The 22357-nt window shown below is 34.7% G+C and overlaps 1 protein-coding gene across 50 annotated transcripts in view; it reads left to right on the top strand.

Annotated features, from left to right (window-relative positions):
- The window catches only part of LOC424473 (hornerin-like), a 76525-nt gene that overhangs the window by 49049 nt on the left and 5119 nt on the right, over nucleotides 1-22357 (top strand). For 21 of the 50 annotated variants that reach the window (XM_046944951.1, XM_046944949.1, XM_046944947.1 and 18 more), the window contains 33 exons: nucleotides 510-539; nucleotides 1776-1811; nucleotides 2469-2510; nucleotides 2691-2732; nucleotides 3648-3689; nucleotides 4193-4234; nucleotides 6320-6361; nucleotides 6467-6505; nucleotides 6867-6908; nucleotides 7009-7047; nucleotides 7390-7431; nucleotides 7528-7566; nucleotides 7928-7969; nucleotides 8070-8108; nucleotides 8295-8339; nucleotides 8933-8974; nucleotides 9729-9767; nucleotides 11352-11390; nucleotides 12099-12137; nucleotides 12403-12441; nucleotides 12758-12796; nucleotides 13039-13074; nucleotides 13762-13791; nucleotides 14502-14543; nucleotides 16267-16305; nucleotides 16905-16943; nucleotides 17914-17952; nucleotides 18256-18294; nucleotides 18686-18724; nucleotides 19427-19465; nucleotides 20342-20377; nucleotides 21045-21074; nucleotides 22178-22213. In XM_046944951.1, the coding sequence (XP_046800907.1) occupies nucleotides 510-539; nucleotides 1776-1811; nucleotides 2469-2510; nucleotides 2691-2732; nucleotides 3648-3689; nucleotides 4193-4234; nucleotides 6320-6361; nucleotides 6467-6505; nucleotides 6867-6908; nucleotides 7009-7047; nucleotides 7390-7431; nucleotides 7528-7566; nucleotides 7928-7969; nucleotides 8070-8108; nucleotides 8295-8339; nucleotides 8933-8974; nucleotides 9729-9767; nucleotides 11352-11390; nucleotides 12099-12137; nucleotides 12403-12441; nucleotides 12758-12796; nucleotides 13039-13074; nucleotides 13762-13791; nucleotides 14502-14543; nucleotides 16267-16305; nucleotides 16905-16943; nucleotides 17914-17952; nucleotides 18256-18294; nucleotides 18686-18724; nucleotides 19427-19465; nucleotides 20342-20377; nucleotides 21045-21074; nucleotides 22178-22213 (1284 nt within the window). The remainder of the gene's footprint in view (nucleotides 1-509; nucleotides 540-1775; nucleotides 1812-2468; nucleotides 2511-2690; nucleotides 2733-3647; nucleotides 3690-4192; nucleotides 4235-6319; nucleotides 6362-6466; nucleotides 6506-6866; nucleotides 6909-7008; nucleotides 7048-7389; nucleotides 7432-7527; nucleotides 7567-7927; nucleotides 7970-8069; nucleotides 8109-8294; nucleotides 8340-8932; nucleotides 8975-9728; nucleotides 9768-11351; nucleotides 11391-12098; nucleotides 12138-12402; nucleotides 12442-12757; nucleotides 12797-13038; nucleotides 13075-13761; nucleotides 13792-14501; nucleotides 14544-16266; nucleotides 16306-16904; nucleotides 16944-17913; nucleotides 17953-18255; nucleotides 18295-18685; nucleotides 18725-19426; nucleotides 19466-20341; nucleotides 20378-21044; nucleotides 21075-22177; nucleotides 22214-22357) is intronic. The other 29 variants (XM_046944960.1, XM_046944952.1, XM_046944954.1 and 26 more) reach the window with 14 other exon arrangements.

The following is a 22357-nucleotide window of genomic DNA, read 5'->3' as shown; positions in this document are numbered from 1 at the left end:
CACACAGATAGTTGCTTCAGCAGCTGCATATTTTCTTACTGAAAACCTGTAAGTGTTTACAGATGCATTTTGTACTTTTGAAGGCATTTACCTTGATGAAATGCAATATGAATAAAAAGATTTTGTTGCTTTGCACAGAATTTTTTTTTTCCCAAAATGTAAGGATACACTTTACACTAATCAATTAAACAACTGTAAAAATAATTTAAAAATTTCATAGACAAGTTATGGATACATATCTTGAAAGAAGGAAAAGAGATGAAGAGACAACATGGCATATATTCTACTGATTTTTCACTTTTTATTATTACCAATCTCAGTTTAGTGGTAAAATTATTTTTAATAATGGTAGAATTTCAAACTAATTTAGGTAAACTAGTGGAGGATTTGAGCTTTGTGCATGATGCGTTTGTGACTTATTTTAAGTCTGTACACAACATCAGAAAGAATTGAATTTCTGTGAGCTTACTGCATTTAAATAATAGATTTTTTTTTTTTTTATTTTCCAGAATGACACTACTTATAGTGCTAGTAGTCGGGTAAGGGCTTTTCTTCATCTACGGTGTTCTTATTCTTGCAATTAATGACAGTGTTAGTAACTGAACACTTCTACATTGGACCTATGGGTCTCTACTTGTAGTGAATCATTAACTAACTTTATGAAGGGCATGAAAATTATGAAGGGAAACTTTATAAAACCAATCAAGGAGTGAGATGATTTGATGTTATGTTTTTCTGTACTCAGTTCCTTCTGTTAGTTCTCAAGGCTGCTGCACAATCATCTAAAACTGCACAATACTTCTAAGAATGTACACTAGCACAGTTTTTATTAGGCCCTTCAGGATATGTACTTTGATTGGATAGTTATTATGGAATTAACCATCTGTGTATATGAGACATGTAGCTGCCTCAATCTTTTACCACTAGTTTTAATTTAAACTTGCATATATGGTAATACTCCTTCTGTTTTGCAAGCAAAAACAGTGACTTACGTGGATAGACTGTGACCAAGTAATTATTCCATACCTTCTGTTCATAGAAACTCTCATTTTCTCCTTTTTTACTGCCATCTAGAGTAACCTTCTGTCATCAACTACTTGCCTTCTCTTCAATTGTCAGCCACGTGCTCTACCACTTCACTGTTTTCCCTCTTTTTCCTTTCTATTACATCAGTAATTTCTGATTTTGTTACCAATCAGGAAAATTTACTTAAAATTTGAATCACTCTTTTCTTTCCTGTGAACATATTGTATGGAACTTGCTTTAGCGGGGGCATTGGACCAGGTGATCTCCAAAGGTCACTTCGAACACCTACAGTTCTGTGATTCTTTGAATATACTAAATTCAGTAGAGGGGGGAACACGACACCACACTACAAACAGAGACTTTTCTATCTCACTGTTTATTAGGCATGCATTATGGTGCAGTTAGGTCTGAATTTAAACTGGTTGCACAGAAAGAGATATACTGATGAGCTTTGCGTTCCTATTTTTATGGTATAATGATTTTGGAAGATAAATGATGATTTCCTCTCTTGCTCTAAAACTAGTCTATCAATGAATGTTAAAGTTATTTGAAAATAAGACTATCTGATACAAATATTTAGCACTATATTGTCTATTGAAAGTGAGGTCAACCAAAATGTCTTCTTCAAGGGGAGACAACCTTTCCCTAAATGTGTTACTTTTGACATTTTTAGATAGAATCTGACAGAAAATACTTTCTGTGGATATCTCCATCTATAAAGCAATAAATAGCTTCTGATTTCATTACAGAGTTCTAGCTGTGTGAAGAGGAAAGTTGTTGCCAGAGTAAGTATCTCTTTTTTTCCACTGCTTTGCAGGATTTTTATCCAAATTATGCCTAATTTGTCATAAATATCTCTATTTTTTTTCCCAAATTATGTTTGACCTAATGAATGATATTTTGTTTAAAGATAAACTAAAATAAAAGAGCTTGTCCATTTGCTCTGTTTGGGGATCTTATTTTAAGTTGTGTGTGTGTATGTATGTATGTGTGTACATGCCTATCATATATGTAATGAAAAGAATACATGACATGATAACTTGTTGTGATATACAGGGCAACTCAAATTTCGGTCCTTCAAGAAAAATATACAGAATTCCTCCAAGCTATGATTAGTTGAAATTAATGTGTTTTGCAAACAGAGGGCAGCCAAAATATAGTTGAAGATATAATAATGAAGTAAAAACAATGTTTGGAAATTTATTGTGCTTTCTGTTATGTGAAGGATATACAGATATTGTATTATATACCTTCCAGTCATATTGCAGTAGTCTATAAAAATTGAGCAAATTATCTTTTATAATAAGGAATTTCTATTCAATATATGCATTAAATGATCTGGAGTAGTTATAAACAATACAAGGAAAAAAAAGGGGGGGGGGGGGGGCTATGGCTAGATCAGAATTTCCGTCTCTTAATATCAGATGTCTCTTTTCTTTCAGGATACATCACATGTTTTAAGCAGAAGAGACTATGATGTCCAGGTAAACATACTCATCACTTTTTTTAAACTACTGCTGTTGTTACAGCTACTTTGATGTATTAGTTACAAGAAGCATAACAGATTATTCTCTTTAGAGTTAAGTAGTTCTTTTCCAGTAGAACTGTGTATTTTACTTAATTACCCTTACTGAAAAAATGAGTCATTTCTCGTTACTTTACAGAATGAGTCCTCTGCTTCAAATAACAGCCACACTAACTATCAGGTAATAACACAGTGTCTACTGCATCATCTTATTGCAGGGATTTTCCTCATAAATTATATTTCAATTTCAGAAAATTAATCTCCACTAATTTATCTGTATTTTGCAAACGTTTTTCCATACTGTTATAATTTTACAGAAATGGATAATGATAAAGGACCCAGGATATAACACCTTCTGTGTTCCAACACTTCACTAATATAGGTGACACAAAATACATAGTTTCAAAATGTCATTTTTTAGAAACAGAACCTAGTGAAGGGTAATGGTCAGATATATATTTATGTTTCATCTGGAATTTGGTAACAAGGTACATGTTGTGACTTCTGTCACAAGAGTAGATGGAGTCTTCATGTTCTGTAGATCTGTATACTGTTGCAGTACATGGAGTGTACATGTTCCAAAGTTATGTGAAAGTTGACTGATCCAGAGTGGGATCTGATTCTGTGTTGTTGGGTTTTGCTTTTGTTTTTTTAAATATTTTGTACTGTAGTGGTACCTATCAGTTTCTTGAAGATCTGTAGTCCCACTGTGTGCAGAAGTACGTAGATATAACATTAGCATAGTCCTTTGTTTCAAAGAGTTTAAGTTGATAATACTAAGATCCATGAGTTCCAATGAGTAGTACTTTTTTTCATTAGTTTTCTCGGCAACCATTTGGTATGTATTTTACCCAGTCACTAAATAATTTATTTGTGAAATTTAATTGAGAAAAATTGCAAAAATGTAAATTTTCAATTTCAGAGTTCTGTTTCTGTTTCAGAGTTCTGAATAGATAATTTTGTTTAGTGCAGGGAAGTTGTACAAAGATTGTGACCTTACATCTCACTACAGTAGTTTAAAGTCATTAGGTTATTTTCTTAGACATGCTTTAGATATTATGAAATGCTTCTATAAAAATGTTTGTTTTCTTCACAGGGTGGATCATTCATTGCAACTGGTGGTGGATCAAGTGGTCAGGTTGGATATTTTCTATTGTTATCTGGTCTTGTCCAGATAGCTTCCTGGTAATTTAACTAATTAAACTCAGGAGTCAGAGTTTAAATCCAGTAATTTTGCAATGGACTTTTGATTATGTTATAGATTAAACTGTAAATTAAATGACCCTGTTCGGATTACATTTATTTGAAATGGCTTCATGAAATTGCTTTTTAACACTTTACATTTCACACAAGGCTTATTGGTAAATGAATGTAGGTACTCTTGACTTCCTAGATTGCTCTCGATGAAGCATCTAAAATTGCGACAACTCTGAGAGATGTAATGTCAGTTTAACTTCCAAAGCTTCCAAACACTAAACATCTAGAACTGTGCTGCCCTCTAGTTCATTTTAGTTGTAGGAAAGTCACAGGTACTCTGTAGTCCTCTGGTCATTCTTCCTCCAAATATAGTTTGGCATATCGAGTAAGGTTTCATTTCAAATTTCCGCACATCAGTAACAGTTTCATTGTTTTTATTTATAGGGTGGCTGCATTTGTCCTGATGGAAGCAGTGGTGTTAGACAGGTGAGCTTATAAACAGGAGGGGGAATGGTTGTTTACGAGCATGGATAGTGATAGGACAAGGGGGAATGGTTTTAAACTGAGACAGGGGAGGTTTAGGTTAGATATTAAGAGGAAGTTTTTCACACAGAGGGTGTGACACACTGGAACTGGTTGCCTAAGGAGGTTGTGGATGCCCCATCCCTGAAGGCATTCAAGGCCAGGCTGGATGTGGCTCTGGGCAGCCTGGTCTAGTGGTTGACGACCCTGCACATAGCGGGGGGGGTTGAAACTTGATGATTATTGTAATTAATTGTTTACTAAAATATATTACCCTATAAAACATAAGCATTTATACATTTTGAATAACTAGAAATATTTTAAAGTGTGGTATGTATTTTTGTTTCTCAAATGTTACAGAATTTTTAAAGTTTAGAGAACATGCATATTGACTTCACCTATCTTCTACCTGAAAATGTATCTTACCAACTTTTCTTGAGACTATATGATGTAATTTTTTAAGTTTTCAGTTTCAACAAGAAACTATTGAGGATTATTTTTTCTATTAAAAATGCACACAATTTAAGCAAACAAATTATATAAAGAATTAACTTCTTTCTGTATTTACTGTGGATAATTGTAACATACAGTAGTAATTTTGGCTTAGCAGACTGCCACCTCTTTTATATAATTAAGGAGAAGCAGTAATCGTGACCTGCATGTTTTAAAAATCTAGTCTAGCCTATTAAAATGAATGATCTTGAAATTTCTTGAAGAAATTCACTTTGTCATGTGATCATAATGCTATATAAACAAACACATTTGCAAGGGAAAAGCATATAATTATGGATATGGCTACACAAGTTTTCATTCTAGTAGTGTCTTTCCTGCTATATGCTTTCAATTGGTGCACAGACCTAATTTTTAAAAGGAAACCAGTAAACCTTGGCCAGGGGGTGGAGAATATATTTAGTTGCTATCAAACAAAAATTTTCAACAGGAAGGCAAAAAAAAAAAAAAGTGTCAAAGTTGGACCCATTAGAAAATGAATTCTCTGTATATGGACTTAGTTACACGATAAACTCTTATTTCAATTTGTGATAACATCAGCTGACAGAATTAATTTATGATAAACTATATAGCAACAGTCTTTTTTGACTTCACCCAACAGTAAAGTTCAGTGATCTTTCCCAAAGGCAGGGACTGAATTAAAAATAGGACTTATTTAAATTTTCTGTGTAGGGTGGGCCTCTATGTATGACAGTAGTAGCACTTAAGATTAGTGTGTAAACACATTGTCTGGGTGATCACCTGTGATCAAAAATATTGCATGAAATACAGTCTTCTACTTCTGAAGATTCTTCAGCCCAGGAGGAAAATCCCCGCAAACAGCTTTCTTTTACAGCTTAAAAGTTACAAAGATCTCCTCAAACCGGAAGGAAGACTGTACATTAAGATTTAAACATGAATAAATCTTTTTTTTTTTTTTTTTTTTTTTAAGGGAAATAATGGTTTTCCTTATGTTACAATGTATGGAGCATAAGGAACATACGTTCCTTATGTTGTGATACGCTGCAGTTATCCCACTTTTTCCCTAAGTTTTTTCTAAAGACAAGAGCTCAGTCTACAGATTCTCTGAGGAAACAGTCCAACCATAATTTTCTTGTCTGTTTGGTATATGAAGCAAATGTGAAAATAATAGTAGATACTATGTACTGGTAAATAGTCTTTGTCCTTTAAGTGGTGAGCTGAAAAATATGATCAATATTCTATTTACACTTTGGAAGTTAGATATTTTAGCAAATACCAAACACATGGTCAGGGTCATGATCATCTGTAATAATGTAGAGTCTACCAGGCATAACATACTATTCTACAGGTAGAAAGACTAAGATGAAAAGGTATTACTTTTTACAGGTCATTTAACCTGAAAAGACCCAGGAACAGGCCTCTTGACTACTAATGAAAATTATCAGCATTCTCTTTTAATAATTGCAGAAATGTCCCCTTTGAGAGAAAATATTTTGAAAGAAGAGAAACGAAGAATTAAACACATTGACTTAAATGTCTGTTTGCAATAACAGTAACTTTTTTTTTTTCCCCCTTCAGGGAACCCCTGGTTCTTCGTACAGCACATATTCTGGTAACCAGGTAAACATTCAGATTAAGCATCCAATTCAGAAGCTTCATATCAAACCTTTCCAGAAAGAGCAGAGAAACATAAACCAGTAACCCATTCTGTCCTCTTCTGCACAGGGGGGATCTTCCTTCTACCATGGAGGATCCTATGGACAGGTAGTTTTTCATCTACCCTTGTTAGAATAACCCAGATCCCCATTATCCTGATTTCTAGACTACCAGTACCGTGGTAGCTGCAGAATATCATAATTACAGACCGGACAACTGTCTTTTAGACTAGCTAAGTTACATCAACCCTAAAGAACCTAGCAGTGTGAAGTTTGACAGAGAGCTATACAGAATAGCGTGTGCAGTTTCTTTGCAGAAATCATATTTTCTTAGGCTGTGAAAATTCCTGCCAGAATTTTCATTTAGATACTAAAGATTAACACAAACCTAGGGGAAAGGGTATAAAATGAAAATCAGATGCATTCATCTTGCCTGCAAGAAAATAGCTGCTCTGTTGTTTTCCTTTCAGGGAGGCCCAGGTTATTCCCACAGCTCTTATTCTGGAAACCAGGTAAATATTCTGGTTGCTGCACCAGCATGGGAGAAGTCAAAGCATCTTTATTGAGCAGACATTTAAACTACAAAGCAATAACCTAATGTCTTCTGTACAGGGAGGGTCTTCCTACTCTCCTGGTGGATCTTATGGACAGGTGAGATTTTTTTTCCTCATTTGTAAAGTCAACACAGACTTCCATTATCTTCATTCCTAAACTCCCCATATAGTGTCTGTTAGGAAACACCCTACTTAACTCCCAACAAATTAATCAATCATGATGTAAACTACAACATGAAGTCTGCCAGAAAAAAAAAAAAAAAAAAAAAAAAAAAGCAGCTAACTAAATTGTGGTTAAAACTTCCAAAGAGTTGCCTCTTATGCTGTGAATATTATTGCTATAAAGTTTCTTGTTCTTTAATAATTTTATCCTAAATTAAGGATCAGATTTGTAGCATCCTATTTGCAGGAAAGTAGGTAGCCCGTGCTTTCTTTTCAGGGATTCCCAGGTTCTTCACACAGCACATATTCTGGTAACCAGGTAAACATTCAGATTAAGCACCCTACCCATCTCAAACCTTTCCAGAAAGAGCAGAGAAACATAAACCAGTAACCCATTCTGTCCTCTTCTGCACAGGGGGGATCTTCCTTCTACCATGGAGGATCCTATGGACAGGTAGTTTTTCATCTACCCTTGTTAGAATAACCCAGATCCCCATTATCCTGATTTCTAGACTACCAGTACCGTGGTAGCTGCAGAATATCATAATTACAGACCGGACAACTGTCTTTTAGACTAGCTAAGTTACATCAACCCTAAAGAACCTAGCAGTGTGAAGTTTGACAGAGAGCTATACAGAATAGCGTGTGCAGTTTCTTTGCAGAAATCATATTTTCTTAGGCTGTGAAAATTCCTGCCAGAATTTTCATTTAGATACTAAAGATTAACACAAACCTAGGGGAAAGGGTATAAAATGAAAATCAGATGCATTCATCTTGCCTGCAAGAAAATAGCTGCTCTGTTGTTTTCCTTTCAGGGAGGCCCAGGTTATTCCCACAGCTCTTATTCTGGAAACCAGGTAAATATTCTGGTTGCTGCACCAGCATGGGAGAAGTCAAAGCATCTTTATTGAGCAGACATTTAAACTACAAAGCAATAACCTAATGTCTTCTGTACAGGGAGGGTCTTCCTACTCTCCTGGTGGATCTTATGGACAGGTGAGATTTTTTTCCTCATTTGTAAAGTCACAGAATTGCAGAGTTGGAAGGGACTAAAAGAGATCATGGAGTCCAACTTTCCAATCAACACAGACTGCTGTAGTCTTCATACCTGTACTGCTCTTGAAAGAAGAAAAACTCTTAATTGAGAGAGTAAAAGTATTGCACTTCTTATTTTCTGTTCAGCGAGGGTCTTCTGTCAATGATAACGGCAGCGAATCCTATGGTCAGGTAAGTCCTCTTTTTTTTATTCCTCTTTTTTTTTTTTTTTTTTTTGTTACCCCCTTCATTCCTCCTTTGTGCTTAGGGCTGATGCCCTGCCTCCTATCTCCTATTCAGCTTTATTCTATATTTTGACACTAGTATTTTAATGAAGATTTCTTTTAAAAGGAGTGAAATTACATATACTCTTTGAATTGTGGAAGTTTACAGGGGAGTATACAAAAAGTGATGTGCCTCCAATGATTACAGCTTATTGATCTCAAAAAAACTAAGTTTAACCTTGCCCATGACAGAGGATTTAGAACTGGGTGACCTTTAATATCCCTTCCAGCCCAAACCATTCTATGAAAATTGAGTTATCAGCCAGATGAAAGTCTCTTCCAAATTGGAAATACAGTTTGTTCTAAGAATTTGATAAATTAGTATGTTAAAATTAGTTTCTTACAAGGATATATGACTGAATTGCTCAATATGCATTCTGAGAACTCAATAAGTATTTGTATATTTTAAATCTCCCCAGAAAAAGATTCCTACAGTGTATATATGCTTCTAACATGAAATTTCTGTTTGCAATGTGAAAATGATTTGTGTTATCTGAACAGGATGGATCTTCCGCCTATGGTGGCACTGGATCATATGGTCAGGTAAATATAATTTATCTCATGCATCAAAAGCTGAAGATTGGTGTGCTAGTTCTTACATGCACTGGCTTCTATATTACTATATTATTTTTAAGTGATGACAACCATCTGATACTTTCTGTTTCTCTTTTACTTTGATTTACCTATCTACAACTCCTAATATTTTCAATAATGGAGGGAAGGTAATGCACAATATGCACTTTCCTCCTTAATACGCCACTGTCAATCCTCTCATTAGTACTTTTTTTTTTTGTCTTACTCTTTTTGCATCAGCTCATTCAAAGTAAAAAGTAATTTGTGAATTTACTTTACACACCTTATAGTGCAGAAGCCCAAGGGGAATGCACATGCTGTTTATTCGTCTGCATTTATTGACGTGGATTTTATTGTAAAATCTTTTTGTAGGGACTACATTCTTTTTTGGTAAACAATATATTTTAATCACACAAAGTCATATAGAATTATTTATTAAAAATAAGACATAATCTAGAGTGTTTTTCTTGAAAAGTTGTTTTATTGCAACTTATACTGTAGATCCTACAAACGAAACATAGAAACTGAGTTGTTTGAATGTATAGTTTATTTCACAAATCAACTTTATCTAAAATGTTTCCTAAAGGAGAACATATTTACAAGAAAGTTTTATTGTGTTCTTGTATGCGTGTGTTATTGCTGTTTCTTAATCTTCTCTGTTTAAGCACCAGGTAAAGTAGTATATCTTTTTATTTTCTTTTAACGTGTTTCTACTATTTTGCAGGATTCACCTTCCATGGGAGTTAGTGAATCTGATTACAGTGTAAGCATTCCTACTCAAATATATCACTCTCAGAATTTACTGCCTTTTGAATTAACTAGGTGTTTATGTGTACCTTTACCTATCTCATAATCCTATCTTCAAGAGCTCTTTCAAAGCATATTCTAATAATCTGTGTTGCTTAATAAGTTTCTGTAAGAACTTCTTTGAAATAATATTGTCTCTATAGATAAAAGAAAATTGAATGTTAAATAATGTCTCTTTTTTAAATAGTATGATAAGGAATTGACACATTTAATTTACAATGGTTCTGATTTGTATCATACTTTTTTTTTTTTTGATTGGTTATTAGATGTAGCATACGCTAGGGAAGCTCTTTTCCTTTATTTCATGTTTTCTGTCAAAATTCCACATCAGTATATGCTCACAATATTCAAAACAACCAGATTCTTCTTACTTTAAGTGGGTTATTTTAAATATTTTTTCAGTAACTTAATGAAATACAATAACACTGATTTATTAGTATAACAACAGCAGTGTTATCAGTAATTCTGATCAGCCATTCTGATTCTTAACGGTTACTTTTTGTGGTTTACTTAAGATTATAATCCATATATGTTTATAATTCTGGACTCTCATAATAATCGTCTCATCTTATTTCTTCCCACAAAATCAAGACTTTCAAATTTAGTTGCTCTTATAATCTTTATTAAGCTCAACTTGTCCTTTTTTTTTTTTTTTGAGAAAACAGCTCCTGTTTGACTCTTGATTATTATATGATTTCTTTTTTTTTTAATGGTACAGCTTTACTTATCACTACTGCAGAAACTAGTTCCCTCTCCTTCCATCTTAAATTGTATGTACTTTCTCTGTGTTTTTTTCCAAGTAAGATTTAAGTTCCTTCACATTGCATGTGAATGGTGTGATTTGAAGTATTGTGGTGAGAACTGTTTTCGTTCTGCTTACTTCCTTCAGAAAAAAAGGCATTTTCTTATAAATTCCAATAATTCTGGTGAAGGTGTTTGTAAAACTTTCTGTGTTTAATTTCTAATTTTCATGACGCCTTAAGTAATTAATTGTATTTTAACTGTATTTCTAATATGTCTGTTTTCCAGTGTTCTAGTTAGTAGAAAATGGTTCTTCACAGGTTTTTATAAACTCAGCTGTGCATTACAGTCGTAATTATTAATTCCACAACAGTTTCTTTAATCAAAATTTACTTGTGGATATTCAGCAATGCTAAGATGTATTACTGGACAGGGCCAAAAGGAGTATGAAAGAAACTAAGATAAGAAACGTTGGTGTCTAACACTGAGGTCTTACAAGATCCAAGACATTTTCCCAAGTACTACTGTTATATCTTAGAGCCCTCTTAGGGGAAATAATGTGGATTATAGTAAGACCTCATTCTTTTATTAATCTATATTGGATATCTAATTGAGAAAAAATAAGTGCCACTCCCAGAAGTAAACAAGGACTAGTCTTGAAAGAATGCTGCTTGTCCTACAGCCTCCAAATTTAACTGTTCCAGCAAGTCACACAAACAAAGCAGTAGTTTTCATTGCCTTGTGCTTAGACAAAATTGAAATATTTGCCATGAAAAATCTGGATTCTAATATTTTACAGGATTCCACCTCACCATCTTACAACCGTCAGAGTGAACGGGTAAGCACTTCTTCATGTTACTGTGTTCTCTGCTCCAGTGCTTTTAAGGACTGGCAAGTACTGGCCACTTGAATTACTGCTTGCATGGAAGCTGGTATGGCAGGCTTCAGACAGAAAGTCCTCAAGCTAAGGCACAGAGGGAATGAGAGTATGGCTGAAGTGGTTAAAAACTAAAAAATATCTCAGCTGATGGCTGAGGTGTACTCTTGAATCTCAGACTCGCCACTAGAAACACTATGCCACAATTTACTTGTTCAGGTTCCTGCGCATTTTTGCTCATGGTCTTGCTGCAAAAGGCTTCTGTACTATGGCATGTCCAGCATTTATTCTATGCAAAACCCTGTGCTTTATCTTGCTTTATGCTGAATTTATGATGACTTCCATTTTTCTGTCATTTTTACTTGGCATTCATTTTATTAATTCATATGAGAATGCAGTGACTGGGAAATTATTTTGATGGATATACAAGAACTTGTTACTCGTGTTCAAAATATCTTTTCACCAAAAGACCATTAATCAACAGGGATAAAGAGGCATGTGCTGTTCTATGCAGAAAGAAATCTTTCTTTTTCTTGAACAGTCCATAAGAGAAAATTAAGGAATGTGGAGACACAAGCAAGAACATTGGGTTTCCATCCTGATCTTTCCATAATACAAAAGAAAGGAAGTCTTGGTTTTTTTTCATGTACTTTCAATACATTTTTCCAGGATTTTTATTCCCCTGGAGGCAGCCAGTCAGGTGGACATGTAAGCATCAATTTTATTCATTATTTGCAGTTCCCTCCCCAAGTGGCTGTTCTATTAAAAGTGATCCTGACAAGTAAATTATGCCTAACTCTTTGTCTCCTTCTAGAATTTCTCATGACATCTGTAATCATGTCTTGTGAAAAGAAATGAAACATTTTATGAAAAACAAACTATTTTATAAAAATGTGTATACAACTATTCAGCAACACAGTCTTGTTCTCTAAAAGCTATTATAAACAGAAATAAATAGGGTCTATTTTTGCAGGGATTATCTTCGCAAGGTGGTGGCTACTCCAGTGGACAGGTAAATACTAATATTCTGTATTTTTCGCTTGAAGTATTTCTTGCGTGCATGTGCACACATACAAAAAAAAAAAAAAGAAAAAGAAAAAGACTATTCTGTATTACAGAAACTTTTTTTATGAGGAATAATTTCTTTTGGTGTCTAAATACTTCTTCCTTGTATTGCTTTATATATAAGTCCAAGTGTAAGCAGAGTGTTCAAAATGCTAACGTGGAATAAATGACATTCTGATGTTAAGAAACAAATGAGAAGAGTAACTGTTATTTATAATGTGTATCTTTAACATAGAGAGTAAATGATTTTTAATTTTTTTCAGGGCTCGTCCCCATCAGGAAGCAGCCAGTATGGTGGGCAGGTGGGAAATTTTTCTCTCTTTTTTTTTTTTTTAATCTCCCTTACTATGTGTTTCAAGAAAATATTGTAGAATTGGCAATGCCCAAGTTTTTTTTTTTTTTTTTTTTTGACAAAACTAGATTCATAATCTTATAGATCATTTCAAACACAGTTTGTAGAGTAAAAGATGATACATTTTGGTCAAATAGACATGTCAAACTTAAAGATGATCATGTGGAAGATGAAAATATAACCATTTTACAGGGTTCACCTTCAAGAGGCAGCCAATCAGGTGGACAGGTATGCCTTTTGTTCTCAACACCATTCAGCCCTGCTATAGCATTACAGGCACTCTCAGTTTACCTTCTGTAGCCTTCCTTCACATGAAGCGTTTTTCCTCACCGCTGTCCTTCTTGCCTTCTGACATGTCATTCAGAGATCCCTGAGGCCCAGAGTAGCCATCTGACTGAATGTCAGTTGTCCTTATCTTCATACCCTCTTCATCCATGTTGCATTTGAGACACCAAATGGCAAACCTTAGCCATGTCTTACTTTACATCAGATTAGAAATCATCTTGCAGGCCTCCACTGAAAGTCATCTTCAGTGTTTGCCATAACATCTGTAGCATGTAAGAGTTCTGCCTGTATTCCAGCTGCTCTAGCTTCTCTTAGGGAAGGGAAATAATTTTTCTGTAAGGCTCAAACTTTATTTGCCTTTTTGATGACTACAGTTCATAAGGTAAAGACTGTGGATAACAAATCCGAAGATAAAATTTGAAAGTTTTACTCCATTAGAGCAATTAGTGAGGGAAAATTTGCAGAGAATGAAAAGAATAAAAATAGATTATGTTCTAGAAAGCACTTGTGGAGATATGAATATAATTTTATAGTTTGCATAACTGGATTTGCAGAAATAATCTGAATTGTAACCAGAGTCCATTTTGGTACTGTTCTTGAGATCTTAAATATTTTCTGCATTCTTTACAGGGTGGATGTGATTGCTCTGGTGCAAGTTCTGTAAGTGTTGTTTGTTTATTGTATATTTCTTTTCATACATAAATATATGTGTAAGAGATACATGATTTGGAAAATTATCTGTAGGCCTATTTATTTCTAAGCCATTTAATTATCTATTTGAGTGTACTTTTCAAATTTATATTCATTATTCCTTTGGTAACACTATGCACTACTGACATGATAGAAGTTGTTTCTTATTATGCTGAGATTTCAGATGTCCACAGCTGGCAGCATGATGTATTCACTGAACAATGGCTCTCCATTGCCATTAAGTATTTATAGAAATGTACATACCTTCTCCAAAATAAATAATGAAATATTATAAAGAAAGGTAGTAATGATTTTCCTCTAGAGCATTTGAAGTCTGTTAAATACAGTAATATGTGCTTTTCAAAGTAGTATGTGGTCCATCAACCTGCTGTATATAAAGGATATTTCCACTCTTTGGGTAGAATTCTTATTTTTTAGGTGATCAGTCATGGGTAGATACAAAGCAATTCTTTGTGTTTTACAGTCTTACAGGTCAAAAAAAAGACTATTGGCTATCTTGGCAAGTTACTGAAAGTGAAACTTAAGTGTAATTCAAGTTCAGATTGTGATATCCTTTCTTTAAAGGAACATGGAAGAGACGTTCTAAGGTTTTGTTTCCTTTTTAATTGTTGTTGGTGATGGTGGTTTTGTTGTTCTTTTATTTTTCTTCTCCCCTACAGAGTGGATCATCTTCCTCACTCAGAAGTAATTCCTCTTCAAATGTAAGCAGTATTCATCAGCCTTTTAAGGGTACCCTGTGTTTGTTTTGTCAGTATGATGGCTAGAGAGATTTAAAAGAGTTAGTATTGAATAGTCATACACTTCTAAAAAATAACCACTTTAATTACTATTAAAAATATACACAGGACATTGTTGCATCTCAATTTCTCTTTCAATCTGAAATAGTATTCATTCAAGCAGAAGTCTTGGAATGAAAAATGTTTGACAGAAACACAGGTACATATCAATATAACTATGTACTTAGGGAATCTGTACTACTGCCTTCTTGGAAATCATCTTAACTCGTGTCTTATGGGCACAGATTTTTGTTTTTATTCCTCTTAGATCATTCATTGCAAGAAAGAGGTTAGCATTTCATAAGTCAGCAATTTCTTAATGTTAACCTCCTCGTACAAATGAGAACTCTTCTGCAGGAGAGACCTATTTAAGAATCTTCAGAGTCTGTTCTGTTTGTCATGCTTTAGAAAGTCACACCATTACATTACTGGCTCCGTATGGCACTTAAAGGAGAAAAAGCACTTGGATCTTTCTATTCCTAGCACTGAAATCTGTGGCATTATTTTCAGACTACAAGTTGATATAAAGCCAGATTAGACTCAGCTACCGAGTGTACCGAACAAAATTAATATTGTGTGATAAATAAGACTAACCTTATGCTTACTTGCAAGAAGGAGGAATGTGTGTACATCTACAGTCAGGAAGTAATTCTTACTCATCTATGGTCTACACCCTTTATATTACTGATGGTGGGATTTGTTTTCTACAGAACTACCTGTTGGGTCTGAAGCGTTTTTATACTGACTTGGCCATCTTCAGATGGCAGTTCTGAATCAGGGATTGTGTATAAGGAACAAGGGAACATAGTGGCTATGTATCAACAAGTACTGCAGATGTATGGGAACAGGTCTACAGAGTGAAACAGTGATTGCTCATGAACTGATAGTCATGTGTTTCAGGAAAAGTTAGATCTGATCCAATGAACCAAATGCCAGTTTACTATTGGAAGGCAACCTTAGAGAACTTGTTGAAATTTAATTTTCTGAACAGCATCCAATTAATTGCCTCTAAGTACTATTCCTGATGCAACCAAAATTGTAGCAACTAGACACTATCAGGAATTTTGTGTCAAAGGTGCACTCCTGATCCAGACTACAATGTATAGATGTTCCCAGTACCTCAGCAGGGAAAAGTGGCTTGTGTGTACTTAATATAGATCTTAGATCTCCCCATTTTGCACACTAAGGATTCCTTATTAAGTACACATTACTGATAAATGCTTAACATGATGTACTAGCCACAAAACAGTCTCTCTTGTTAGTGAGCTTAGCAGATCTGGTGGAAAACCAGCAGTACTCAAAATACAACTCTGTAAAAATGGATATTATAAGCTTTTTGCAAGTATGTTGTTCTTTAGCATGTTCACTAGTTTTAAACTGAAAGACATAAGCTACCTACCCTCCAGTCAGATTCTTTGAAGTAAAACAACTGATGCTTCCATTCTGAAAGGACTGTGGAGGCAGCCATTCTGGTGGATAGGGGCACATAAAATTCTAGATGCGTTAGAAAGATAGGGAAGAATAGACTTTGCATGGCTTTTAAACTCAAGCAAAAGACTAAAATAGAACTGTATGTACTACTGTTCTTCAAGAAGTCTTCCTTCAAAAAACTTCTGTTATAGAAAAATAACTGATCTGTTTTTCTCAGGACACATCTTATTCTGGAGGAAGCCGTTACAGTAGCTATGTAAGTACTCGTTTTGAAAGAAGAGTCAGCTTGCCATTTTGAAAAATAGTGGCTATTCGCAAACTCAGGTTCAGTTTTGATGTGGGAACTTTGTTTGAAGAACAAAAACTCAGTTAATAAAATTTGTCATTGAGTTTGATATGTCAAGTAGTTGCCTTTATTTCTGTAGAACTTGCTTACTGTAGCTCATACAAAAAAAACAGATGTGGTAAACAATGAATGGAAATGCAGCATTTTTGATCTCAAGTCTACTTTCTTTCATTAAGAAAAAGGAAAGATAAATCCATTCTTCCCTCTTCAGAGAGATTTCTTCATGTCTGAGGTATCAATAAAATTACTTGATTTGGTTTTCAGAGATCCCTTAATTAGTCAATTCTTTCTTGCTAGCTTTGGCCTTGACATTCAGGTTTCCAAATAAATAAATGCCACTCTCCCAGAAGTGAACAAAGACTAATCTTGAAAGAATGCTGCTTGTCCTACAGCCTCCAAATTTAACTGTTCCAGCAAGTCACACAAACAAAGCAGTAGTTTTCATTGCCTTGTGCTTAGACAAAATTGAAATATTTGCCATGAAAAATCTGGATTCTAATATTTTACAGGATTCCACCTCACCATCTTACAACCGTCAGAGTGAACGGGTAAGCACTTCTTCATGTTACTGTGTTCTCTGCTCCAGTGCTTTTAAGGACTGGCAAGTACTGGCCACTTGAATTACTGCTTGCATGGAAGCTGGTACGGCAGTTTTCAGTGTAGGGTAGAAAGTCCTCAAGCTGAGGCACAGAGGGAATGAGAATATGGCTGAATTGTTTAAGTACCGTGAAGAATCCTGGCTGATGGCTAAAGCGTACTACTTGAATCTCTGACTCAAAATTACAAGCACACTGTCATGGAAGAGGTGAGGATAATATTGAGCATGATAATTAACAGTGACATATGGTGATTTACCAGAAATACAGAATTTGATTCATGAAAAAAAAAACAACCTAAAAAACAGAAAACAACCTATGTCAAGGCAAAAAGGCTTGTTTCTGGAGCCATACTATTTGGCTTGGTGGCAAAGAAACTTGATTTAGGGTGAATAATATTTTGTTTTACTCTACATCATCTGCAGGTAGAATTTCATTTGGATATGAGATTTTTCTCCAAAAGATTCTTTCATCATGTTAGAACTTGTGTCAGAGGCACGTAGGGGCATGTGCTAGATTATGTGCAAATAATTTTTTTGTTGTTTCTATTTGAGAGAAGTCAGGAATCTGGAGCAGCAAGGTAGAAAATAACTTTCATCATGATATTTACAAAGACAGTGAAGTCCCCTTATTATGGCTGCATAGCAATAAAAAGTGCTTTCAGGGTTACAGTGACATTGTACTGTACAGTTATCAAGGAAAACAGAAGCTCTTAAATACAAGAGTAACAAACAGTATGAATTGGCAATTCAAGTATTTCCTGAAGTGACAGCATAAGCCTTGAAATCTAGTAATTAAAGTATACTGAATGTCTTGCTAGTTGTCTTCCCTCTTATCTTGCTATCTTGCTCCTTTTGAGAGTCATGTTTTAATTTAAGGAAATCCTACAGCAGATAACTCATGTTTTTGGCTTTTTTTACAGGAGTCATATTCTTCTGGAGCTAGTCAATATGGCGGACATGTAAGCTCTTACATTCAATATTTCTGTATTATATGTATTTTACCAATATCTTACTCTTACCACGTAAAGTATTATCAAGATAAATATCTCAGTTTAATATTGGGAAAGCCTTATAGTGATGTATTCTTTGTAGTAATATTGTGAATTCAAGGAAGACAAAATGCAGAGTTTATTCTGTGAAGATTACAAAAAAAAAAAAAAACCCACAATGAAATAACAAAATAATGATATTTTTTCTTCTCATATTCATCAATCATCTATACCATGTGAGATAGAAAAAAAAGATTTTTAATATTTTTCCAGGGATCACCATCTTATGGAAACAGCCATTATGGTGGACAAGTAAGCATTAATAGTCCCCACTTAGATATCTTTTTTTACATATCTGTAACTTTGGCACATTGATTGTCAACCCACCTCTCTACCTTAACCTAATGTGTGTTAGTCTTAAGTAAATCTTTATTGTAGCATTGTGGTTGCAACTGTGTAAACAAAACAAGTTTAGATGAAGACCATATCTAAGATTAAGAAATGGAGAGTAAAGTATGTGGTTGACTCAGTTGGCTCCTGACATTTGAAGAACTAGGTCATGAAATTGTGTGAATACAGTTCCTTGGGGTAACATGTAACGTTCCTGAAATAAATTAGTACTTCATGAGGCTGATGAAAAAATGTTTAAAGTCTCATGATATGGGTATAAAGAAGTTTCAGTTTCTTTTTTGTTGATGTTCAGGGTTCGCCTTCCTCAGGAGGCAGCCAGTATGGAGGACAGGTGAGAAAAAATACAAAAACTGTGATGGGCCAGTACTTCCATTGCATCACATTAAATACATTTTTAGCCTTGTTCTACCTTCTGACTTACTCTCCTTATACTAGAACCTACTTGTCTTCTGCTACTGTCATGGTTCCTTATCTCTCTAATAGTAAGTAGCGGCTGGAAGTGGGTTGTATTTCTCCTCTACCTCAACTGATGAAATAGCTCACTTGTCTCAGTGCTGGCATCAAAGAAGTGATGTGCCTCAGGAAGGGAACAGAGGGGAAGGTTAAGTGTTGTTAAGGAAAGGTGTTCCATGCTCTTATGAGGTGAAAGAGGATTGAGAAGAATCCTAGTATTGTCTTCTGGTGTAGCCTGTCATACAGCACAATCCCCGTCAAGCTGGCCCTTGGCGTCTGCAAATATTTCATGTCAGATTTATTGGTAAGGGAATTAGAAGAGAAAAATTTTCAGTCACAGTATCCTCCCTTAAAATGCAACTATGTATAGAATAATAATGGCTCTTGATCACTCTGTGGTATCGGTGTTATAGAAGATTCATATATTACAGACAGTCCGTAATTCACACAGAACACAAAAAAGAATAGGATGATTGCTTTTCTGTAATCTTTCATTGTACAACAGAGAAAGAAAGTAGCCTTTCTTTCAAATACTCTCAAAGAGCCGTTTTGATAGAAATGATTGGTTTCTTTGTGTCAGGGTCCATCTTCCTCAGGTGGGAGCCATTATGGAGGACAGGTGAGAACTGTTTTTCCTACATATGGGTCATTGCTCAGTTGTTCAGCTTTCTCTCTTTTCTGTGACTAACAAGGTCCTTTGTAAAGGGTTGGCTTACAGCAAAGCAATGTTCAGGCATAACAGGTGAATGTGAGACCTTCTGTATCAGCCCATGCAGGAAAGTGAAACACACAAGTCTGCCCTGAGCAGTGGATCACTTGCAGCTGGGCCATGCACAGTTGCCTGAATCTACCTTTAATTTAAACTTTCTTGTCCTGTTTTAAACTGTAGCAGTTTTAAACAATAAATCAATATTTTAAAATAGCTTTAAAGAAAGAGTTAATATTCCCATGGTTTTTAAATCCACGGAGAACAAATAAAATTGTATTTTCCAATAACAGGTCATACATTTAAGAACACGCAATAAATACAAATGTTTTCCTCTTTCTTTATGGTATGGCTGCTACAGGAAGCAGCCAGTATAGCTGACAAGTAAAACTTATACCTTCATAATATTTGCAGTTTTGGTAAATAGTTCATTAAGAAAACTGACTTTTTAGGGAAAAAAAAAAAACAAAAACATTCTGAGACAAAGTAGCTTTAAGCAAAATTAAGCAAGGATTGTGAAGAATAGATCTGAGTGAAATGTCATGATATGAGAGAATGCTATAGGGGTCTGCTGTGCTGTATTGGAAATGCTTAAGCTGATCTTTGTTCAAATTATATTTTTTCATTTTCATTTTTAAACAGGAGCAATTTAAAAGACTAGGGACAAGAGTTGCAATAAGTGAGAATGTTATTCAGTAACACAGAAATAATTCATTTCTTTTTCTTTCTTCTTTTTTTTTTTTTTTTTTTTTTTTTTTTTTTTTTTTTTTTTTTTTTTTTTTTCCCCAGGGCTTTTCTTCAGGAGGCAGCCAATCAGGTGGACAGGTATGCCTTTTGTTCTCAACACCATTCAGCCCTGCTATAGCATTACAGGCACTCTCAGTTTACCTTCTGTAGCCTTCCTTCACATGAAGCGTTTTTCCTCACCGCTGTCCTTCTTGCCTTCTGACATGTCATTCAGAGATCCCTGAGGCCCAGAGTAGCCATCTGACTGAATGTCAGTTGTCCTTATCTTCATACCCTCTTCATCCATGTTGCATTTGAGACACCAAATGGCAAACCTTAGCCATGTCTTACTTTACATCAGATTAGAAATCATCTTGCAGGCCTCCACTGAAAGTCATCTTCAGTGTTTGCCATAACATCTGTAGCATGTAAGAGTTCTGCCTGTATTCCAGCTGCTCTAGCTTCTCTTAGGGAAGGGAAATAACCAATGATTTTTTTGTAGTACTGCTCAGAATTTTTTACTCACCATTTTGGTGTGATTTTTATTATAAACTTAAATAACAACTTGGTTTAATTAAAAAAAAAAAAAAATCAATTAGCAAGCGCACAGTTTGCCTGAAAGACCAATAGAAAGTGAAAGGTGTAGCATGAGTCTATTTTAATTTCATTTTCTTGTAATAGCAAAATAAGTGTTTGACTTAATTCAAAATCTTATGATCATATAACTTTTTCAAAAATAAGTTTGTTTGCTTTGTGTGTAATACAGGGTGGATGTCATTGTCCTGGTGGGAGCCCGGTAAGTATTCTTTGTCTTTCTATACCTCTCACAGTAATGTGTAAGTAGGTAGTTCCCAAAGAACTACCTTTCTTGCATTAACTTTTTCCATGAATTTATGCAGGTGATAAAAGTTGTTTGGCATTGTGCTTATGTGAGAAATTTTGGACCTGATAAAGTTAAAAAAAAAAAAAAAAAAGAAAAAGAAAGAAAAGAAACAAAGTGACTTGCAACTGCAATATTGTATTCAAAACTGGCTATCCAGATGCATTTTTATTTTCAGAAAAAGACATGGGAAATAAACTGTCTTTTCCCCACCCTGGATTAAACAAATAGTAATGTTCTCTAGTCACATTAAAGGCAGTCCAGTGCCAATTCTGTGAAGTACTCAGACATTATAAGCTGCTTCAAAGCATTTAATTTCTTCTAGCTTGTAACAGAAGCACAGATGTTTCTGAAGAATCTCTGTTTCCCAGATATATCATAGTTTATGTTCTGGTTTTTTTGTGACTGTATAATACTGCTGTTCTTATGATGGTTATTAACCATCATATGACTGAAATAGTAAAACTTAAATCCTTAGCTCACAGTGCTTTCAACTGGGAGCAGAGCAACACGTTTAAATAATTAGTGTTATTGTCATGTTTCTGTTCATTTAGTACACAGGAGTTGGACTAGATGGCTTTCAGAGATCCCTTCCAACTCTATGGATGCTATGATTCTATATTTGCTATACTTTTGTAAATATTAAAAAATAAAACAACACACCTGCTTTGTTGAAATTTAAGCTAATTTACTTTTGAAGATGATTCAGTTATCTTCTGTAAAAATTTCGTCTCTTTCTCAGATTATGAAATCAAGCATGAGCATGCCATTATTATACCACTGAGTATTAGAATTGTTGAAAACAGGATATAAACTGTCAGCTTATTTCTCTTTGCAAGCAAGCAGTGTGGAAAAATAAGGACTAACTGAAATAAAATCCTTTACTCGTTTGATCAGCAAAGTAGAAAAGTATGCTAGTAACCAGTGCAAATAACTTCCTCAGTGTGCTATGTCAAGATGTTCTCCTATGAAACTGAGTTTTATGTGAAGCAACTATTGCTATTTTTTATCAAATATAGGGCTCTTTTGGAGGAAGCAACTACCACCGTGGACAGGTAAGCATTTTTTTTGTTTCACACTGACACAGGTTAGATAAGCAAGCATGGCTCAGTTTTGCAACGTTTGCCCAGAAGCAATTAAATATTGACCTTAGTCACAGAAATAGGTACAATGCTTTGCATAAAGTGTATTTGGCTTTT

The sequence above is a fragment of the Gallus gallus genome, chromosome 8 (assembly GCF_016699485.2).
Source record: "Gallus gallus isolate bGalGal1 chromosome 8, bGalGal1.mat.broiler.GRCg7b, whole genome shotgun sequence".
In the NCBI taxonomy this organism is placed as follows: Eukaryota; Metazoa; Chordata; class Aves; order Galliformes; family Phasianidae; genus Gallus; species Gallus gallus.
This window is presented reverse-complemented; position numbering and strand designations above follow the sequence as displayed.